The sequence below is a fragment of the Ptychodera flava genome, chromosome 11 (genome assembly GCF_041260155.1).
Source record: "Ptychodera flava strain L36383 chromosome 11, AS_Pfla_20210202, whole genome shotgun sequence".
NCBI classification, from domain to species: domain Eukaryota; kingdom Metazoa; phylum Hemichordata; class Enteropneusta; family Ptychoderidae; genus Ptychodera; species Ptychodera flava.
The window spans coordinates 9742658-9759501 of NC_091938.1; the positions used below are offsets into that span (position 1 = coordinate 9742658).

At 35.8% G+C, this 16844-nt stretch overlaps 1 protein-coding gene across 12 annotated transcripts in view; it reads left to right on the forward strand.

Annotated features, from left to right (window-relative positions):
- The window catches only part of LOC139143479 (voltage-gated delayed rectifier potassium channel KCNH8-like), a 145988-nt gene extending 137185 nt beyond the window's left edge, over positions 1-8803 (forward strand). For 4 of the 12 annotated variants that reach the window (XM_070713827.1, XM_070713825.1, XM_070713826.1 and 1 more), the window contains 9 exons: positions 1910-2018; positions 2793-2904; positions 4192-4212; positions 4451-4468; positions 4988-5020; positions 5947-6176; positions 6980-7161; positions 7635-7729; positions 8047-8680. In XM_070713827.1, the coding sequence (XP_070569928.1) occupies positions 1910-2018; positions 2793-2904; positions 4192-4212; positions 4451-4468; positions 4988-5020; positions 5947-6176; positions 6980-7161; positions 7635-7729; positions 8047-8538 (1292 nt within the window). In that variant the 3' untranslated portion in view covers positions 8539-8680. Of the gene's footprint in view, positions 1-1909; positions 2019-2792; positions 2905-4191; positions 4213-4450; positions 4469-4987; positions 5021-5946; positions 6177-6979; positions 7162-7634; positions 7730-8046 lie in introns of all 12 variants that reach the window. The other 8 variants (XM_070713832.1, XM_070713831.1, XM_070713834.1 and 5 more) reach the window with 7 other exon arrangements.
- Positions 8804-16844: the final 8041 nt, after the last annotated feature.

Here is a 16844-nt window from a genome sequence, read left to right on the forward strand (position 1 = left end):
GTGTAATAAGACATCCTTATGATGTAATAAAACGAAATGTCTTCCTTCCAAAGTATACAGTATTCAATAAAGTACAACAACACCGAGGTGAAGCATTTTTCTTCTCTCTACGAATGCATAGTATAGGGAGCTACAGAGATAAGTCAGTGTCCATATGTATGTATGTATGTATGTTTGTATGTGTGTATGTACACATGCATATACACATGTATGTACACATGTATGTACACATGTAAGTATTAGATATCCTGCATAAATACAAGTATGTATGCGTGTATTTATGTATGTATTCATGTGTTTATGTGTGTATGTGTGCATGTGTGTGTACATGTATGTATTAGTGTATGTATTTTCATCTACAGGAAAACCTCAGAAACTTTGGACGTGTCACCTATATGTTTGGTTGGAAGATAACACGTTTTCTACATGAAAAAACTGTTCTTATTATAAATGACAGCCTTCATGCGATGGCTTCTGATTTAGTCTGTGGGTTCCTCAGTATGATCTCAGACAATATTTTATCATAATAAGACAGAAGTGATCCACTTCTATTCAAAGTTTAAGAAATCAGTTGATCTGTCATCTCTTCGAGTAGGGACCACTGATGTTACTACGTCTAAATCTGTTCGTGATCTTGGTGTTTATTTAAATTGCTGTGCAGATATGAGTACTCAAATTTTGAAATTATGTCAGTGTGCATCGTTCGCTCTGTATAGAATTGGTCGGATTAGAAATGTTTTAGATCGTTCAAACACTGAAAGACTCGTGCATGCTTTTGTAACATCACGTCTCGATTACTGCAACAGCTTGCTGTTCGGTATCGAAGACAAATACCTCTGTAAACTTCAGTTACTTCAAAATTCTGCTGCTCGTCTAGTTACACGCACAAAATGCATGAACACATCACACCAGTGAACGTGAGCTTCACTGGTTGCCTATCCATGCTAGAACTAATTTCAAAATTCTTCTTTTTGTGTATAAAATTTTGCATGATCAAGCACCTGCTTATCTTTCTGATCTTATCACAGTTCACGTTCCTAAACGGTTTACACGCTCAGCGTTCACACCAATTTTGGAGCCGGTGAACTGGGAACAGAAACATTTTGGCTACCGTTCTTTTTCAAATGCTGCTCCCACTTTATGGAATGCCTTACCAAAAGAAATTAGATTGTCACATCTGTTGCCTCTTTTAAAACATCTCTGAAAACTTATCTCTTCAGAAAGTACTATAATGATTAAGTCATCGTTTTGATGTTCGTATCATGTTGCATTGTAGAGGTTGTATTTTTAACGGAGTATTTTAATGTACTGTTGTATTTTAACCAGAGCATTTTTATGGTACTTTTATTATTATTGTATTTTCATCTTGTATTTTATTGTAAAGCGGTTTGATATTTATTGATGGAAATCGCTTTAGAAAAATAAATTATTATTATTATTATTATTATTATTATTATTATTATTTTATCATAATAGTGGTGACATTACCATACAGAAATTCTTAGGGCCAAAATTTATTATTTTCATTTCAAACATCCATTTCAGTGAAGCATCTCATCCCAGTGCTGTTATTTTACACTTTTGGTTTCAAGGGATCACCTAATTTAAATCTGTTCCAATGTAAACGATATTTTGAAATTCAAAGTTTTGGTTAGAATTACGTATTTGCTTCTGGCAATTTATTTTCTTAGTGTGTGATCCTTATTTATTTATAGTGGATAGGTAAGTCAAACATCCACTCATATTGATCTCTACAAATGGTTACACAGTAACTATTGACCGTTGCTTTCAGTTCAGTGGAATTGATAGTCTACAAGGGCACCAAAGTTAATTTTCTTGTGATTGTTTGTCTGACAAACGATGCCTCGCTGGATTAGAAAATCAATTTTTTGTTCGTCTTACGGTGCAGGAAAGGGAGACTTGTTCGGCTGTGACCTATCATCGGATGTCGACCAAGTTATCCAATCGAACGGCGATGTCCACGCGCTGACGTACTGTGATCTTCAATCACTTACACGGTAGGTGTATTCGCCAATTGCAGACGACATGATTATTTGCAGTCAATTCTAAATAGCCAATGCGCCAGCTGATTTTCTATTTATTGCCCTTCATTCTCTGTCAGCGAGGTTTTTCAAACAATCGAGTAACTGCAGAAGTTTAAGAGTGTCTTCTGTTCCTGTGGCATATATTTAAAACTACGCTTTTCAGAAATTGTTCTTCACGAAAAAAGGAAGCTATGGTGGAAGTGATTTTATAAATTCAACGACATTTAGTGCCAATTTATTGAGTCACTTCTCTGTATGAAAAGGACATTTCATCAAATTTGCATTTAGCCGTTGGCAATACGGGAACTAGACATAGTGCCTAAGTTAAGGACTTGCAAACACTGTCAAGTGTAACTATCGTCTAGTTGTACTATCAGTCCATCACCAAGAAATCAAGTCAAGGAAGTTGAATCACTGTCAGAGAGTAGGTCAGATGTATTCAAAGCGACACTAGCAAGACAGCACAAACAACGGTTGCAAATGATGCTTTCTGGACGTTTGGCGGCATTTGTGATGATGTACTGACTACTTGTGACGTCCTTCCTGACAATGTTTCAACTTTTGCAGAGTCGATAATTTTGTTATTGACTCATTACACCGCCTAGACGATTGTATCCATGAAAATGTTGGCAACTCCTTATAATTTAGACAGTGTGTATAGTTCCCATATTGCAAACGCCCCAATGAAAACCATATAACGTTGGCACAAATTCGTACTATTGTGTTTTGTTTCATCACTGCAAGCAGATCCAGCTTATTGGAGGTGCTCACCAACTACCCAGAATATGCAGGAAAGTTTGCACAGGAAATCGCGCATGATCTTACGTACAATTTAAGAGAGGGGTCAGAAATTGAAGCGGTAAGTTCAAACAACCACATTTTTCCATCTACCTCAAGTCTCTGTCCAGAAAATTACATGCGACCAGTATCAAGTCTTAAAACTGGGATGCTAGGGTGAAATCGCTGAATCTCGATAAACTGAGCTCTCACGCGTCGCAGAAAAGAGAAAGGTTAATTTGCTTACCCCTGCATAAATTGTATACCATATAAGAGTAGTAGTTTACATGCCTTTAACAGTAAAAATTTAAACAAGTACGTTATAATCTCGTTTCATGATTTCTGACGTCGATGTCCATATTTTACTGAAACGTGTACCATTGTGAAATGACAGTAAAGGAGCTTCAAATGATAAATTTGGAAGTGGGTCTGTAAGCAAAATTTGAATGACATTTTTAAATAATACAAAGCTTGGCAAACGAAATATGTTGTTTACTCTTAATAATGCATGTAAAGAAGACTCGAAAAACTTTAAAATAATTACAGATTACCTAAGTTTGTACAAAACTCTACTTTGGTCCATATTTAAGCTTTTTTTGCCAAGTAGAAGCTTACACATTTGTGTTAGGTAAATTATGTGACTATGAATATAATGATGAGAAGTGTTTCCATTGATAAAATCCACGATTACGTCGGTTTCGATTAGACTTTAGAGTCTTCTTCTTATACTTAGCTAGTCTACTCGATACTTGTCAAATTCCTCCCTGAGGTGAGGGTAATTGACGCCTCCAATTTTGTCTGCCTTTCTCCCAAAGGCCCATTTGACGTCATCCCATGACGTCATCCTCCAGGTTCTTTGAGAACTTTGTACAACAGCTGTCCCGTCTCGCAAAGTCTGATAGCAAAACCACACTGATAGAATAAAACAAGAACTTTGGTGATTGAAACTGTGCCTTTTGTCCAGAATGGCCCATCTTTCGTTGTGCAAGAAAATTAATGCAACCCCCTCGTTTTTATCAATGATACAATTTTGCTCGTCGATTAAATTTTGTTCCACAGATTTATTACGGATTTTACTGATGATGCATTAAGTAATAGTCATTAATCATTATTCCCATCGTCCCTCAATGTCTTAATGTCATGTATCTATGTCTGACCGCATCATCTCTACAAAGAGAGGTGTATCACGGCGTCAGAAACCATCAAACCCAAGAAAGATCATGTATCAAGCTAAATTCACTGTTTGTTTTCCCTTTCGTCTTTCCTCATTCGGATGCTTATATCTAATCTACGCATGTTTTTTTGGTTTCTTTGTTTATATATTTATTTGTTTGTTTGTTTCTTTGTTTGTCCCTGCTTCTCAAACTAGGAAGATGAAGAAAAACCCACCGTAAGTATCCTAACAGCTGCTGTTTATATAGCAAAATATGCAAACTTCTCTGCCTCAACCAACCAATCAGCCCAATGCCTTTGCTTCGAACCTTCATTCATTTTTGCAAATTTTAAATATTTTTCACCCGTTTTCCTTCTCCGTGGTACTAACCTTTTTAGTCAGTTTTTTACCACATTTTCATGGTGGGTGATACATATTTGACGACTGTTGTCTGTCTTTTTTGGCCGACATACAGAGATTATATCGCAAAAGAGTAAGTAGTTGCCTTAACCCAAATCTCTTTTTGATCTTTTTTATTTCGATATATCAATAAATCCTATTTGTAGTTTGTTTTTTCTTTTTTCAGCCGAAATTGACGAGTATCTGTCATGCATGGAATAAAAAAAAATCCATCTTCATTCATATCATTAAACTGCGCATGCCCAGAATCACCTCTCATGTACCCTAAGTTTTAGGGCTATACGTCTCAATTATTTTGTTTTTGAGGAATGATCATCTTCTCTGGTTCGCCTTCCATCTTATTCTTTGTTTATGGGGACTGCATATGAAACATTCTCATATGGCATACTCGTTTCTACCACCTTTAAGGTGACAAAACTAATCCACATATTTCTGTGTTGGTGTTCAGTGCACTAACTGCATGGACAGTAACATATAAATATTTACCATCGAAGGAATGACTACGAACTTTACCTTACTCTTTTGACAATAAAATGTAGAAAAAGTACATATTTTACAATGACATCTATATAAATTCATATTCCTGGCGTAGCAAATGCTTAAGCCTGCAAGGCGACTGCCCAGAGTAAGTAGTTTCTTATTAGTAAAAGTTTTAGGAGGGTGGAATCAAATTTAAGGAACTTTGGAAAATGTCTTTGAATTACGTATGGTTCATAAGCAGCATAATGCTGAAGTGTTGACCGTGATATTTCCTTCTTGGTCAATGATAGAAATATTTATGTCGCAGCAACCATTTGCAACACATTTCAGAACAGACCAACTTTCCGAAACCCTGAAAGCACTTTATTGTCAGTAAATTAATTCAAATTCAAAATGGCATTTTCAAATCACGTGGAACATTTGGTTATGTGCTTGCTTTCTCATTATACAGCTGACTCGAACTTCTGGTTGGCTTTTAAGTCCTTACAACTTTCAGAAATTTGATTCCACTTGCCTCAAACGACTCTCCCTTTTCCATTTTTTCCCTCAATCTAATGATTTCACTTTTTTAACATTATCCTTTCCATAAGTAGGACTACTCTTTGAATGTTGTTGAGACTGAAATTTTGACTTCGCGACTTTCATGTGTCATCGATAATACGATAATTGAAGATGAATTCACTGGTTTTAGACTTATCAATGTTGTTAATATTAATTATGCAGTCCCCCTACTACCATAAAAGGACTAACCTTACGTTTGACTAACTAGCCATTGTAGTGTCAGCTAGCTGCTTTAGCCCAAATATGACTATTGACGGGGAGCATGAGCGCTGTGAATAATCTTTGATATTATATTAAGCAATAAGTCTTCCTGTTATTTTGATTAGTAAACATTTATATATGATATATTAAGCCAGTAATAAGTTAATGATTCTGATTTTTAAGGTCATTTTAGTTACAATATCATTTGTTTGTAAAGTAAACAGCACGTAAGGCTAATAGTTTGTGATATTTTTACAGACACTTTACCAATATTTTCGCTAAGTAAATTAACATGTCATTCGCTTACAGACTGAATCAGACCACAATGGTATACCGGTACATTTGCCATCCATATCAGAGGATGAGGAATATGATGAAGAAGATGATGATGATGGCGATGCCGATGATGATGAGGATAATGACGAAGACAGTCTAAAGTCACCTGACCTGGAGAAGAAAAAGAAAGTTGTGACCAGGTTAGAAATTCCAAAAAGTTCTGTATCATCCTTTCCTGTCGGTGGCGGGGATCTCAGTCCAAGGTGAGGATGTGAAAGATGGAAAAGTTGCCATCAGAGAGTGCGATTTTTGAGAACCCTCAGAGCATGCTAAATACCTAATTAATGTTCTCGGGAAACATTCTCACTGCTAAAGAACCAACTAGTCTGTTATTGGGTTAAGATATGTGACAATATTGTTAACATATGGCATGGATTTTGTGTTTCATAGACCGCAGAAGTAATTGCATAAATATTGAAATCTTTCATTAATGCATGCCTCTTGATATATGGTTAACACGATTGGAACTAATTTTGGATAATTGGATGGTGAAGTAATGCCGTTTTAATCTATAAATGTTATCTCATCTGCTTTTCTTTTTATACTAGACACTTGTTTTTATGAGTAATTGCGATATTGCAATATTAAGCTATATGGCACCTAACACTTTGGATATATATGCAAAATATGCAACATTCTTTGCAGAGAATATGTTGGTCCCAGTCTGGAAGACATACTTATATTCGAATAAACCACGTGAAACTTAGATCGGACATTTGCTTCGTCTTATTTAAGAGGGAAACGCATTACGGAATACCAGCTGTAGACAACTATTGCAAAGTAGTTGCAGACAAATAATTTTGAGTCTTAATAAATTTTTGAACCCCTACATTTATATAAATATATATATATATATATATATATATATATATATATATATATATATATATATATATATATATATATATATATATATATATATATATACACTCACACACACACACACATACCTGGGACTTGTCCATGAGAAAGGTTTTGGACTTGTCATACCATGTGTTTTTTTCAGGTTTGTTGATGGCGTAGAAGATGACAATAACCAATATAAGAATAGGACATTTGACTTTCCAGCAACAAAAATAACTAGTAGTAGGAATCGCAGCCCAGTATTAAACCGAAGAGCTAGATTAATGAACAACTATCATGACAGTAATATGAGGACAAGTTTTACTTCACCCCAGCTGTATCAAGGTACGTTCTGATATATATATATATATATATATATATATATATATATATATATATATATATATATATATATATATATATATATATATATATATACGTTCTGATATATATATATATATATATATATATATATATATATATATACATAGATAGATACATAGATATGTAGATATATCAGGTAGGTTTTAAAATTATAGTGAAAAGAACTTAGCAGAAAGCTGAAATGCCATGACTTATTTGATAATTGGTTTTGAATATTTGAAAGCAAAATTTTTTTCGAATGTTCAGAGATAAAATTGCAAGCATATTTAGCCTTTGAATATGGCTCCACTCCATGGCTAAACAGTCGTGATACCTTTGTCATCTGCTAAATAAAAAGACGCTGAAATGTAAAGTTTGACGTATTGTAGGAATTACGCTTTCATAATATGGTAACATAGTCAACAAACATTACATTTTTTAATTCATCTTGGCAGGAGTTAAATCAGATTCAAACGAGTCTTTGTCTGCGACAGATTTGAAACATGAGGTTGAGTACACGAGGACAAGTGTAGAAAGATTAGATAAACAAGTAAGTGGATGGCATAGTTGTATGTTTGCCTCTGTGCCTTTATTTTCCCTATCATATACACTGTTCTGGGATACTTCATCAAATCTTCTCCAACTGTCAGTCTTCTGTACCTTAAGTAATTCCTCGTTCCTGGTCATTTACAGTGATAGGCATGATGAAAGCCAATCATGAGCATGTTGAGAACGAGAAACATCTAGTTTTGAATGTGTGATCTCCAGTTTTCAAATTTCTTCACAATCTGTACAACGTTTTGCAGTGATTTACAAAGGCTTGCTATTATTGATGCCACTATTGTAAAGCAACCTTTCAATTTTCAGGTGTCTAATTTGAGTCAAGATGTAGCGAGTCTCAGTCAGGACCTGAGGTCTGTCATCCGTTTACTGCAGATGTCGACCTCGCCACCTGTTGGAGCCAGTGCGTCGGACACTGCCAGTAACGTGCCAAACCCCGCAAACAAACCAAGAAACAACTCGACCAACAGACCAAGTGCACTTCAAGAAACATCATTTCCAATTCGTTCTGGATCAAACTTGAAAGCGACGTCCGAGAAACCAGGAACAGTTCAGGCCACAGGATGTGGTCCATCAAAACCTCTACCTCCACAAATACCACAGGCACCTGCCATTTGGCAAAAGAGGGATGCTTTTGTCACGCCAAATATACCAAGCAGACAGGAAGTTCACTTGCCATTGAAACCTGTCAAAAGCACAAATTTAGACGAAAAACTGGATTCTCCCCCTGAGGAATGCAAGCTATTACAAATAGACAGTATTGAATATGACTCAGATTGCAGTGGAACAGACCTGTAGACAAACTAGTGTGAGGCAGGTCAAGGCAATTTGATAATTAGTTTAGAAATATGTAGAAGGTAGCGATATATTTCATTAAAACAGTCAGCCAAAATCAATCAAAATGAAAAAAAACTACATCATTTGTCATGAACATGCTCAAATGTCTCCCTTTCTGGGGATGTTGTATATTTATTGAATTTAAAACAACAGAAGCACCCATTAGTAGGGTGCACGGAAAATAAAATATATGATTTGCTCTGGTAGAATAAAATGATATGTATGTAAAGGTGTAAATTTTCATGGATATCACATGGCACCCTTTTTACTATAAAATCTAAATTATTTAAATATTTTTAAGTATTTTCAAATTTTGATATTTATTTGAATATGTACATATTCAGGTGTCCCTGCTCCTTTTGTACACTTTTTTCATCGATGTATCTGTTCACAACTACATCTTTGTGGAGAATTTCAAAATTTATCTTCGTGCAATATCAGTTATTAATACATGTAAATTTTCAATATACATAATACACTATATATTATATATATATATATATATATATATATATATATATATATATATATATATATATATAGATATATGTATATATAATACATATATATGTATGTATGTATAATGCATACATAAATGCACACATACATACATTCATACAAATACACATGCATATCTCGTGCAATGTCAGTTATTCTTGTGTACGTTTTATGATTTCCACAAAAATGATTTTCCATTTCATTGTTGAATATTCTTCATTTGATCACTGAAATTAATCTTTCCCGAACAAGGCCAACTTGAAGAGTTCACAATGTTTCAAGTTTTATATTCCATTCTTCACCGCTCGCCTAGACCATTGGCATTACGCTTACTGTTTGATGACGTCATGTTGCCAGAAGCACTAGCCAAATCTCAGAGCTCCGCCAAGCATTATCCAAAGTATAACTTCTTATTTGTTTCACTTGTACGTCAGAAAATAATTATTTTTTACATGAATTTCATAATTCAACACAGAAACGAGGATCAATGGATTTGGTTATTATCTGGAGATGTTCAGGTTATTTCATTTGCAGAGATGTTGTACCATTGTGCATCGTTTTATCAATACTTGAAGTTGCAACTCACTTCAAACCCCGTTAATGGTTATTTCCATTATTACATACCACGTCGCTTCATCCCATTGGTATAATGTTAAGTTCAACTTATATTATTAATATAGTTTGAAGATATCAAACAGCATAATTTAGAAAGCGTCCTTAAGTAATCGATGTTAAATCTTACTTTCATGGGTAGATTAATGCAAATTATCACAATGACAACAAATTTAAAACATTTTACTTTAAATATCCACCCACATGCAGTTTGCCAGTGATTATATTAGAAGTATTTTTTTCTTTCTCTTCCGTTCTTTTTCACAACTGAAATAACATTTTTCTTCTAAATATGTTTTACGTAACTTAGTGATGCAACTCTAGCCAATATCTTCATACTTCTGCAATTAGAACTATCACGGTCAGGGAATAAAGTGTCATGATTGATCTCACTACAACCTGAAAAATATCATCAAAGATTTTGGAAGTCCAATGTACATGTACCCTCTCAGAAGTCTAAGTAGTACAGTTATTCGTAGTCAATTCCAAACGAATACTTATCCCTTAAAGCACAATTTCTTTAGCATTCAAGTATATCCGAATAGCGATGAACTCGTAGTCCGTATGTAATTGTTATTCAACTTTGGCTTCGTTTCCTCTGATATAAACCATACTGGCAATGAATCCTCCCTTGAGAATGGCAAAACTCTGAGTAGCAGTTGAAGCAATGTAATCTGTTGCATTACGTTTCCTCTTGAAACCGATCAAACCATGTCGAACGTTATTAACAAAGGTGATGTAAATATGGCGGATTCGCACATCTGTGGTAGGCTTTTCCGCCGAGTAAGTGAGCTTTAAAATCGCTGTCTTATTGCTGGTGGCGCGCTTGCTCAATGAGTTGACATACTTCAACAACCTGTGAATTCAAGGGCATTACTGAGGTATATGACGAGTCGAACAGTTTCTCAGTTGTCCTTGTTATGTTTTAAAGCCAGCGTTCTTAGCATCGTGCGTATTATACAACGGTCATAGGCCTCATAATGAATTGATGTATGGTATGGGTATTCAAGTTTACTGAGTCCCCAAACTCTTAATGCCGCTGAAATCTGAGTTTCTAATTGCTGAACAAAACAAACATAACATCAAGGGAAAAAACACTTTTAATACTCCCTCTCCACAATCATTCGGTATTACTCAGATAATCGGGGCGAACAATTCAGTGGGTCAGAATGTAGATGTGGTAGCGATTGCGCCTTGCAGACCTAAGACGTAATGTGTATTCGCTTGATTTGAAATATGGAGGTGACTCCCTGACCTTACGCCACTTTGCAACAAAACGGCGAATAGCGCAGAAATTTGAATCAGGAAATGGCAGATTGAAGCTCAATGAAATCTTGTACCATCCTCTCTGCACCACTTGTTCGAAATCGCAAGCAAAATCGACAATTTTACCTTTAGGCACTGGAAGCTCAATTTTAAATTTCGGTTAAAGATATTTTATTTTTCACACGCATTTCAATGATACTTTCGTATATGGTCATCCTTTCAATTGCGCTTTTATGAATTTGAATTTGTATGTACATGTATGCCCTGGCGTTCTCCCTCCTCTCTTGAAATTTATATCTCTTGTCATTTACATGTGTTTACGCTGTCCATTTCATAGAACACATCACATATTTCATTCCTCGGGCAGCTGTAAAAGGAATTCTGATATTAGATCAGTGGACTGTCCAGCGATAGGGTGGATTGTCCCAGCAGCTACATTTAATTTTAACCGAGCATTCTTATTTTGCCTTCCTTTGAAAGCTTATGTAATGATACAAAAATAGAACTATACGGTTATGTAAAATGAAGGAGGTAAAATACCATTATGTATCACATTGCACATGTGTACTGTATTTACACTATCGTAAATATTGTTCATTTTCTGTATAAAAAATCAATTTCATTGATACTGCAGGAAAACCATTTGAATCAGGCAAGAAAGTGGAATTATCTTTGTTGAAGCTCTATCTATTTCTAAATCAATACATTTTAAGAGTTTAATAAAACTTTAATACCGATCGCTACAAGAACGCCGTACTGTTTTTTATTTACCTGAGTTTGTAAAACTCGTGCAGAGTTTTAGAGGTAAAGGAGTGTTTATGTATCGGGCAGTGTCGGTCAATTCCATTGACTTGCAACTAGAATTGAAAGAAAATATCATTCTAATATTGTCAAGTTCTTGAAATGAGTTCACAAAGGCTCGGTAAGAGAAGCTATTTTATTAACATGTGTTAAAAGGTTGTGTTATGCAAGATTCCATGATAAACTGGCATGACTGTTTCTTTCTTCATAAAGGAAGATGCGAAAAAATGCCGACTCAACAGTTTGCCTTCAAGTTGGCAGTACTGCTAAATAAATAAATGAACAGGTATCAAAAGAGAAAAACCCGAAATAGATAAATGGATCGATGTTAATAATTTCTCTTCGAAGTTTAATGCAAAAGAAGCTAACCGTCGTCAAGAAAAATATTTAATTTAGCCAAAGTAGATATACTCGTACAGCAAACATGATTTCATGTTTTCGTTGTTTTTTATCAAATATTGACCGCGATGACACAGCAAAAACCTGAATGAACTACACCCAAAACGGATTAGCGGGTGTTTTTTTAATGCGCCTCTCTCAACAGCAGCCCTCTTCTTTCATCATACATCTTAAATGCAATTGCAAAGGAATGATTGAGAAAGGAAATGCCAACTTACTAAAGACTTAACCAGTTCCCTTTATCTTTGATTGCCGTGTCTTTTTATAAAGCTACGTTAGCTACATATTACCCTAGGATACGATGTATTCCAAAAGATGAAAGACGGAGATACAATTTTTCTTATCATATGTCTTCTCTACTCTCTGCTACATCAAGCATTGTGGTCAGCGAAAAATTATGATACAAAATTGCGTAACTATCTACAAAGAGGTAGCATGCGCCTCGAAAGTAAACTACTTAACTGTTGCTCAAACTTTCCTGAATGAAACTTTTAACCATTCTCTTATCAAATAAATAATTAAAAATCGGGGATGGCTAAGTGCATTGTACCTGATGCAAGAAAAGTTATGAACCAACGCCCTCATCGGCCAAAGGCAGAGTATTTTGACGGAAAGGGGCACCAACTGCCGTTTCTATTTCGTCATAGTACGAAAAACACTGAGTTGTTCGTCTCGTCTAACTATGAAACAAAAATGAGTTGTTGATATTGTTTAATACTTTTAATGATCCGTTGTGAAAACATTGTGGAGAGAAGAAACCATGTTATGCGAATTTCTTGAAAGCGAAATTCCTATTCGGTAAATTGGAATGAAATGTCAATAAATTCCAACAATACAACGGTATTTTTATAACGAATGGAAGAGGGCGCTTCGACAAAAAGTAAATTTTCACTTTATTGCACAAATATTACATGCAGCGTATGCAGCTTCATTCACCCTTGGTTACTGTGCTGTACGAAATCTCTAACAATAACGGCACAACTAAATGATAACGGTGTAACACACTGGCTATAATTATCGAAATGTATTGCTGAAAAACTGGCTTGGTATGAGAGGACGTCGATGATGTTGAAACTATGCCCCTGTCATCACTTCACATATTTCACCATTCATAGCAATTTTCAAGACAGGCTTGCTGAAGGGAAGGAATAAAGTGCTAGTGATGCAGCTTAATTTATTCTTGGATAATGTCCAGGTTCATCGCATCCTTGATTCACTGTAATGGCCCAGGCCTTATAGAACATTTAAAAACCAAATGTGTAACTTCATTATATTGTCTCAAAAGTAATGTTTGACAGGTATTTCGTTCTCACTCTCATTCTATTTTGAAATTCCCATGTCGACTTTTGGACCAGTTTCTGCTGTGGATACGCAGCTAAACTGTTACAGGAACACGCGGGATGCATGCAAACCGAAGACGCCTAGCGTGCAAACCACATAAGTTTATTTTGTGTTGAATATATTTGCGCTGGTTTTAACATTAGGATGTAATGCACGCTATGGGCAATCTTCTTGCAAAACAGGGGTTTTAGTAGCAGGTCGTGATTTGGAAAACGGGCTTCGGAAACACTGCGTTGTTAAGGTTAGCATTGAGGACAATATTTTGAATCAAAACTAATTGACAGGATATCCCGAATGTCTCATACGAGTAAACAGACTTATGTTGGTATGTGCCTTGATAGTGAAATACTTAAAGTTTACTTACCATTCCATCAATGAAACTTTCAACCATTACTTTATCAATCAGAATAAATATCGGGGATCACCTGCAAAGTTTAGTAAAAGAGAAACAAATTACTATATTTGACATTCAGATGGCCACCATGACTGTGTTAACTCGATAAGGGGAAAAGTAAGACACGATCAAAAGATTTCTTAATTAAAGGGCTATAAAATGAGGCCTACATGCGATAGACTGGAAAAGTACTGTAAATTTTTAACTGCCCAAATATCTGTACCCAAGGTGCATTCTACCTTAAAAGCGTTTCATAACCAGAAAGCTATGAAAAACTCAAGGCTCCAAATAGTAAGTCATATAAGTAATTTATTTGGTTAACATATTACGTCGTCTATGAGACAGGCGATGGTGCTTTGTCGACGAATGTAAATATAGTGCTAAAATCTTGTCAACGCCACAATGTTTGCACATACTATGAAGTATGCCGATTTCGATTCTGACTTTTAATAATGAGCATCTCGCAACAGAAGCAAGATTTCACAGAAGTAGAGGTATCATAGACAATAAATGCACAAAATTCACACGTTGGTTCATCGATCAAGAATCATGAAGTGACTAATGATAGCTGATGATTTAATTTCAAAGTTTGCGATTAACCTCAACAACGGCGAGTATGACATCTTCTTAGTTCTCATCGGGATAAACAGAGATGCTCGACATGAAATGTTGAGAAAACAATATTAGCTCGTTTCAGACAGAGAAGTCTACATCGCGGTGAATTACTGTTGAAATTAGAAAAGTAGACCATCTTACTTGTCTCATATCCCTGTTTTATACAAATAGACTGAACATTTGAGTCTATTTGCGGAGAAAAGGTGACAATGGGCAGAAAACGCAACTCCCGCCATTCAAATAAAGTACGAGGGTTGGTGGAAAGTTTTGAGCCTAACTATGAAGGAGCGATGTCAGATCAATGAAACTTGGTTTGCATTTATTTCAACTCTTCATATGACTAACTGACTTGTTTATTTTTAGTTCGCTGTGTATTTGATGCTGACACAAGGCAATTACGGGAGGCTATCACAAAAAAAGGACGGGGAAAGTTGACAAAATGTGTCTTGTTCCATCAGGAACATTGCTCCACGACATAAGTCAGTCATTGCCATGGCAACAGTGCGTGACTGCAGCTTCAAACTCGTTCCACACCCACCATACTCTCCTGGCCTAGCACAATAAGACTTTCATCTCTTCCCAAACATGAAGAAAGCATTTTGACGATGATGATGACGTCATATCCGCCGTTCATGACTTTTTTAACGACCAAGATGAAACTTTCTACAAAGCAGGGATCCGAGTGCTGCAGCACCGCTGGCAAACGTGTGTGACCGCAAGTGGGGGGGGGGGGGGGGAGGGCTATGTTGAAAAATAAATAGCATAGAAACTCATTCCAGTAGCACTTCATAGTTAGGCTCAAAATGTTCATCAAACCCACGTATATGGCCATTATACTACTACATTTGTCAACTGTGATTTGCCCCAAAAACGTTACAGTCGTATGTTTTTTAAATGGAGCACCTTCATCAATTAGCATAACATAGCGGATACCTGTCCATGTAATCGTATTAAAGTTTCACGCCGTGTTTGGCCTGGTGTGTAAGGGTAGCTCAAACCCCCAACTCCCAGTTGGCTCAAAATGCACTACAGGACCAGCCCCAGTTGGCCTCCAGGACCGGTCCCTTGGAGCAATTCAGCCTTAAAGCGTTCATGACCAGAAAACTATGAAAAAACCCACTCCTCAGACAAGTAGGTATGTTGTTACTAACGGAGATGATATGTATAATTTAAGGTAAACACGACTGGAACTAATTTGGGATAATTGGATACTGAAGTAATGTATGTTTAATCTGCAAATGTAAGCTCATCTGCTTTTCTTTTTAAGTCATACGTTTGTTTTTATGAGTAATTTGTAATATTGCAACATTCGGCTATAGGACTTCGACACCTAACACTTTTGAGAAATGTGAAAAATATGAAGATCAAATCATCCAAAATTATTCTAATCGTGTTGGTAGTATGCACGTCGAAAATGAAGAACTTAATAAACTTTGCTCAAACTTTCCTCAAGGACTCTATCAACCATCCTCTTTCAAAATCTAGAATGAAAATCGAGGGTCACCTTGCAAAGTTTGGTACGGAAGAAACAAATCACCAGGATTCACTAATATTTGAGATTCAAATCCCTGTGATAACTCTATGGAGAAAAGCAAAAGTTTTAATTGCCAGAAAAACTCAGACGGTGATCGTTTTCATATTCAAAGTACTTCAAAATAACCGCCGCAAGGAGTAGACCAGAAAAAAAATTAATTGGAAAAGATTCAGAGTGAAAATATCTGCCCCATACTACCAAGTCTATCTTAAAATGTGTTCAGTTTTGAACAGCGATAGTACCGGCTAAAGAGTCATATCGCTTTCTAAAACAGTTATCCTACTAGGAAAGTCAATATTGACATAATGAAATATCACAACCATGTCATTTACTTACTTTGGCCTGTTTATAGTGTCGGTAACATTTTCCCTTGTTTTAGAGTAAGTTTCTACCTTATTCGTCAAACTAATTTGAATTGATGTCCTTTAAGGGTATGATATTTCTGTTGTTTCTGAAACAGTGCTGAATCTGACACCGGAATCATGCTTTGCAATTCGTTAATACAGTTAGTATTTTCAAAATAGGATCGTAAAATACACTAAAGCGGCTTTGTAGATGTCGCCGGCAATTACACGTAGGTATTTGTGTCCGCCTTGTATGCATTTGTAATAGACCTGTAAATGCGGTCCTGAATTTTTAATCAATAGTATTGCATGAGCTGTTGTGTGAATAAAGAAAACTAGTATTCCGAATTAAAGTCTTGGAGAAATGACTTACCTCCCTAACAACCGTATTGAACTCTAGTTAACATGGTTACGAAGGACGGCGTAGGGGATGTTTATATTGCACTGTTAACGAACAGGTGCT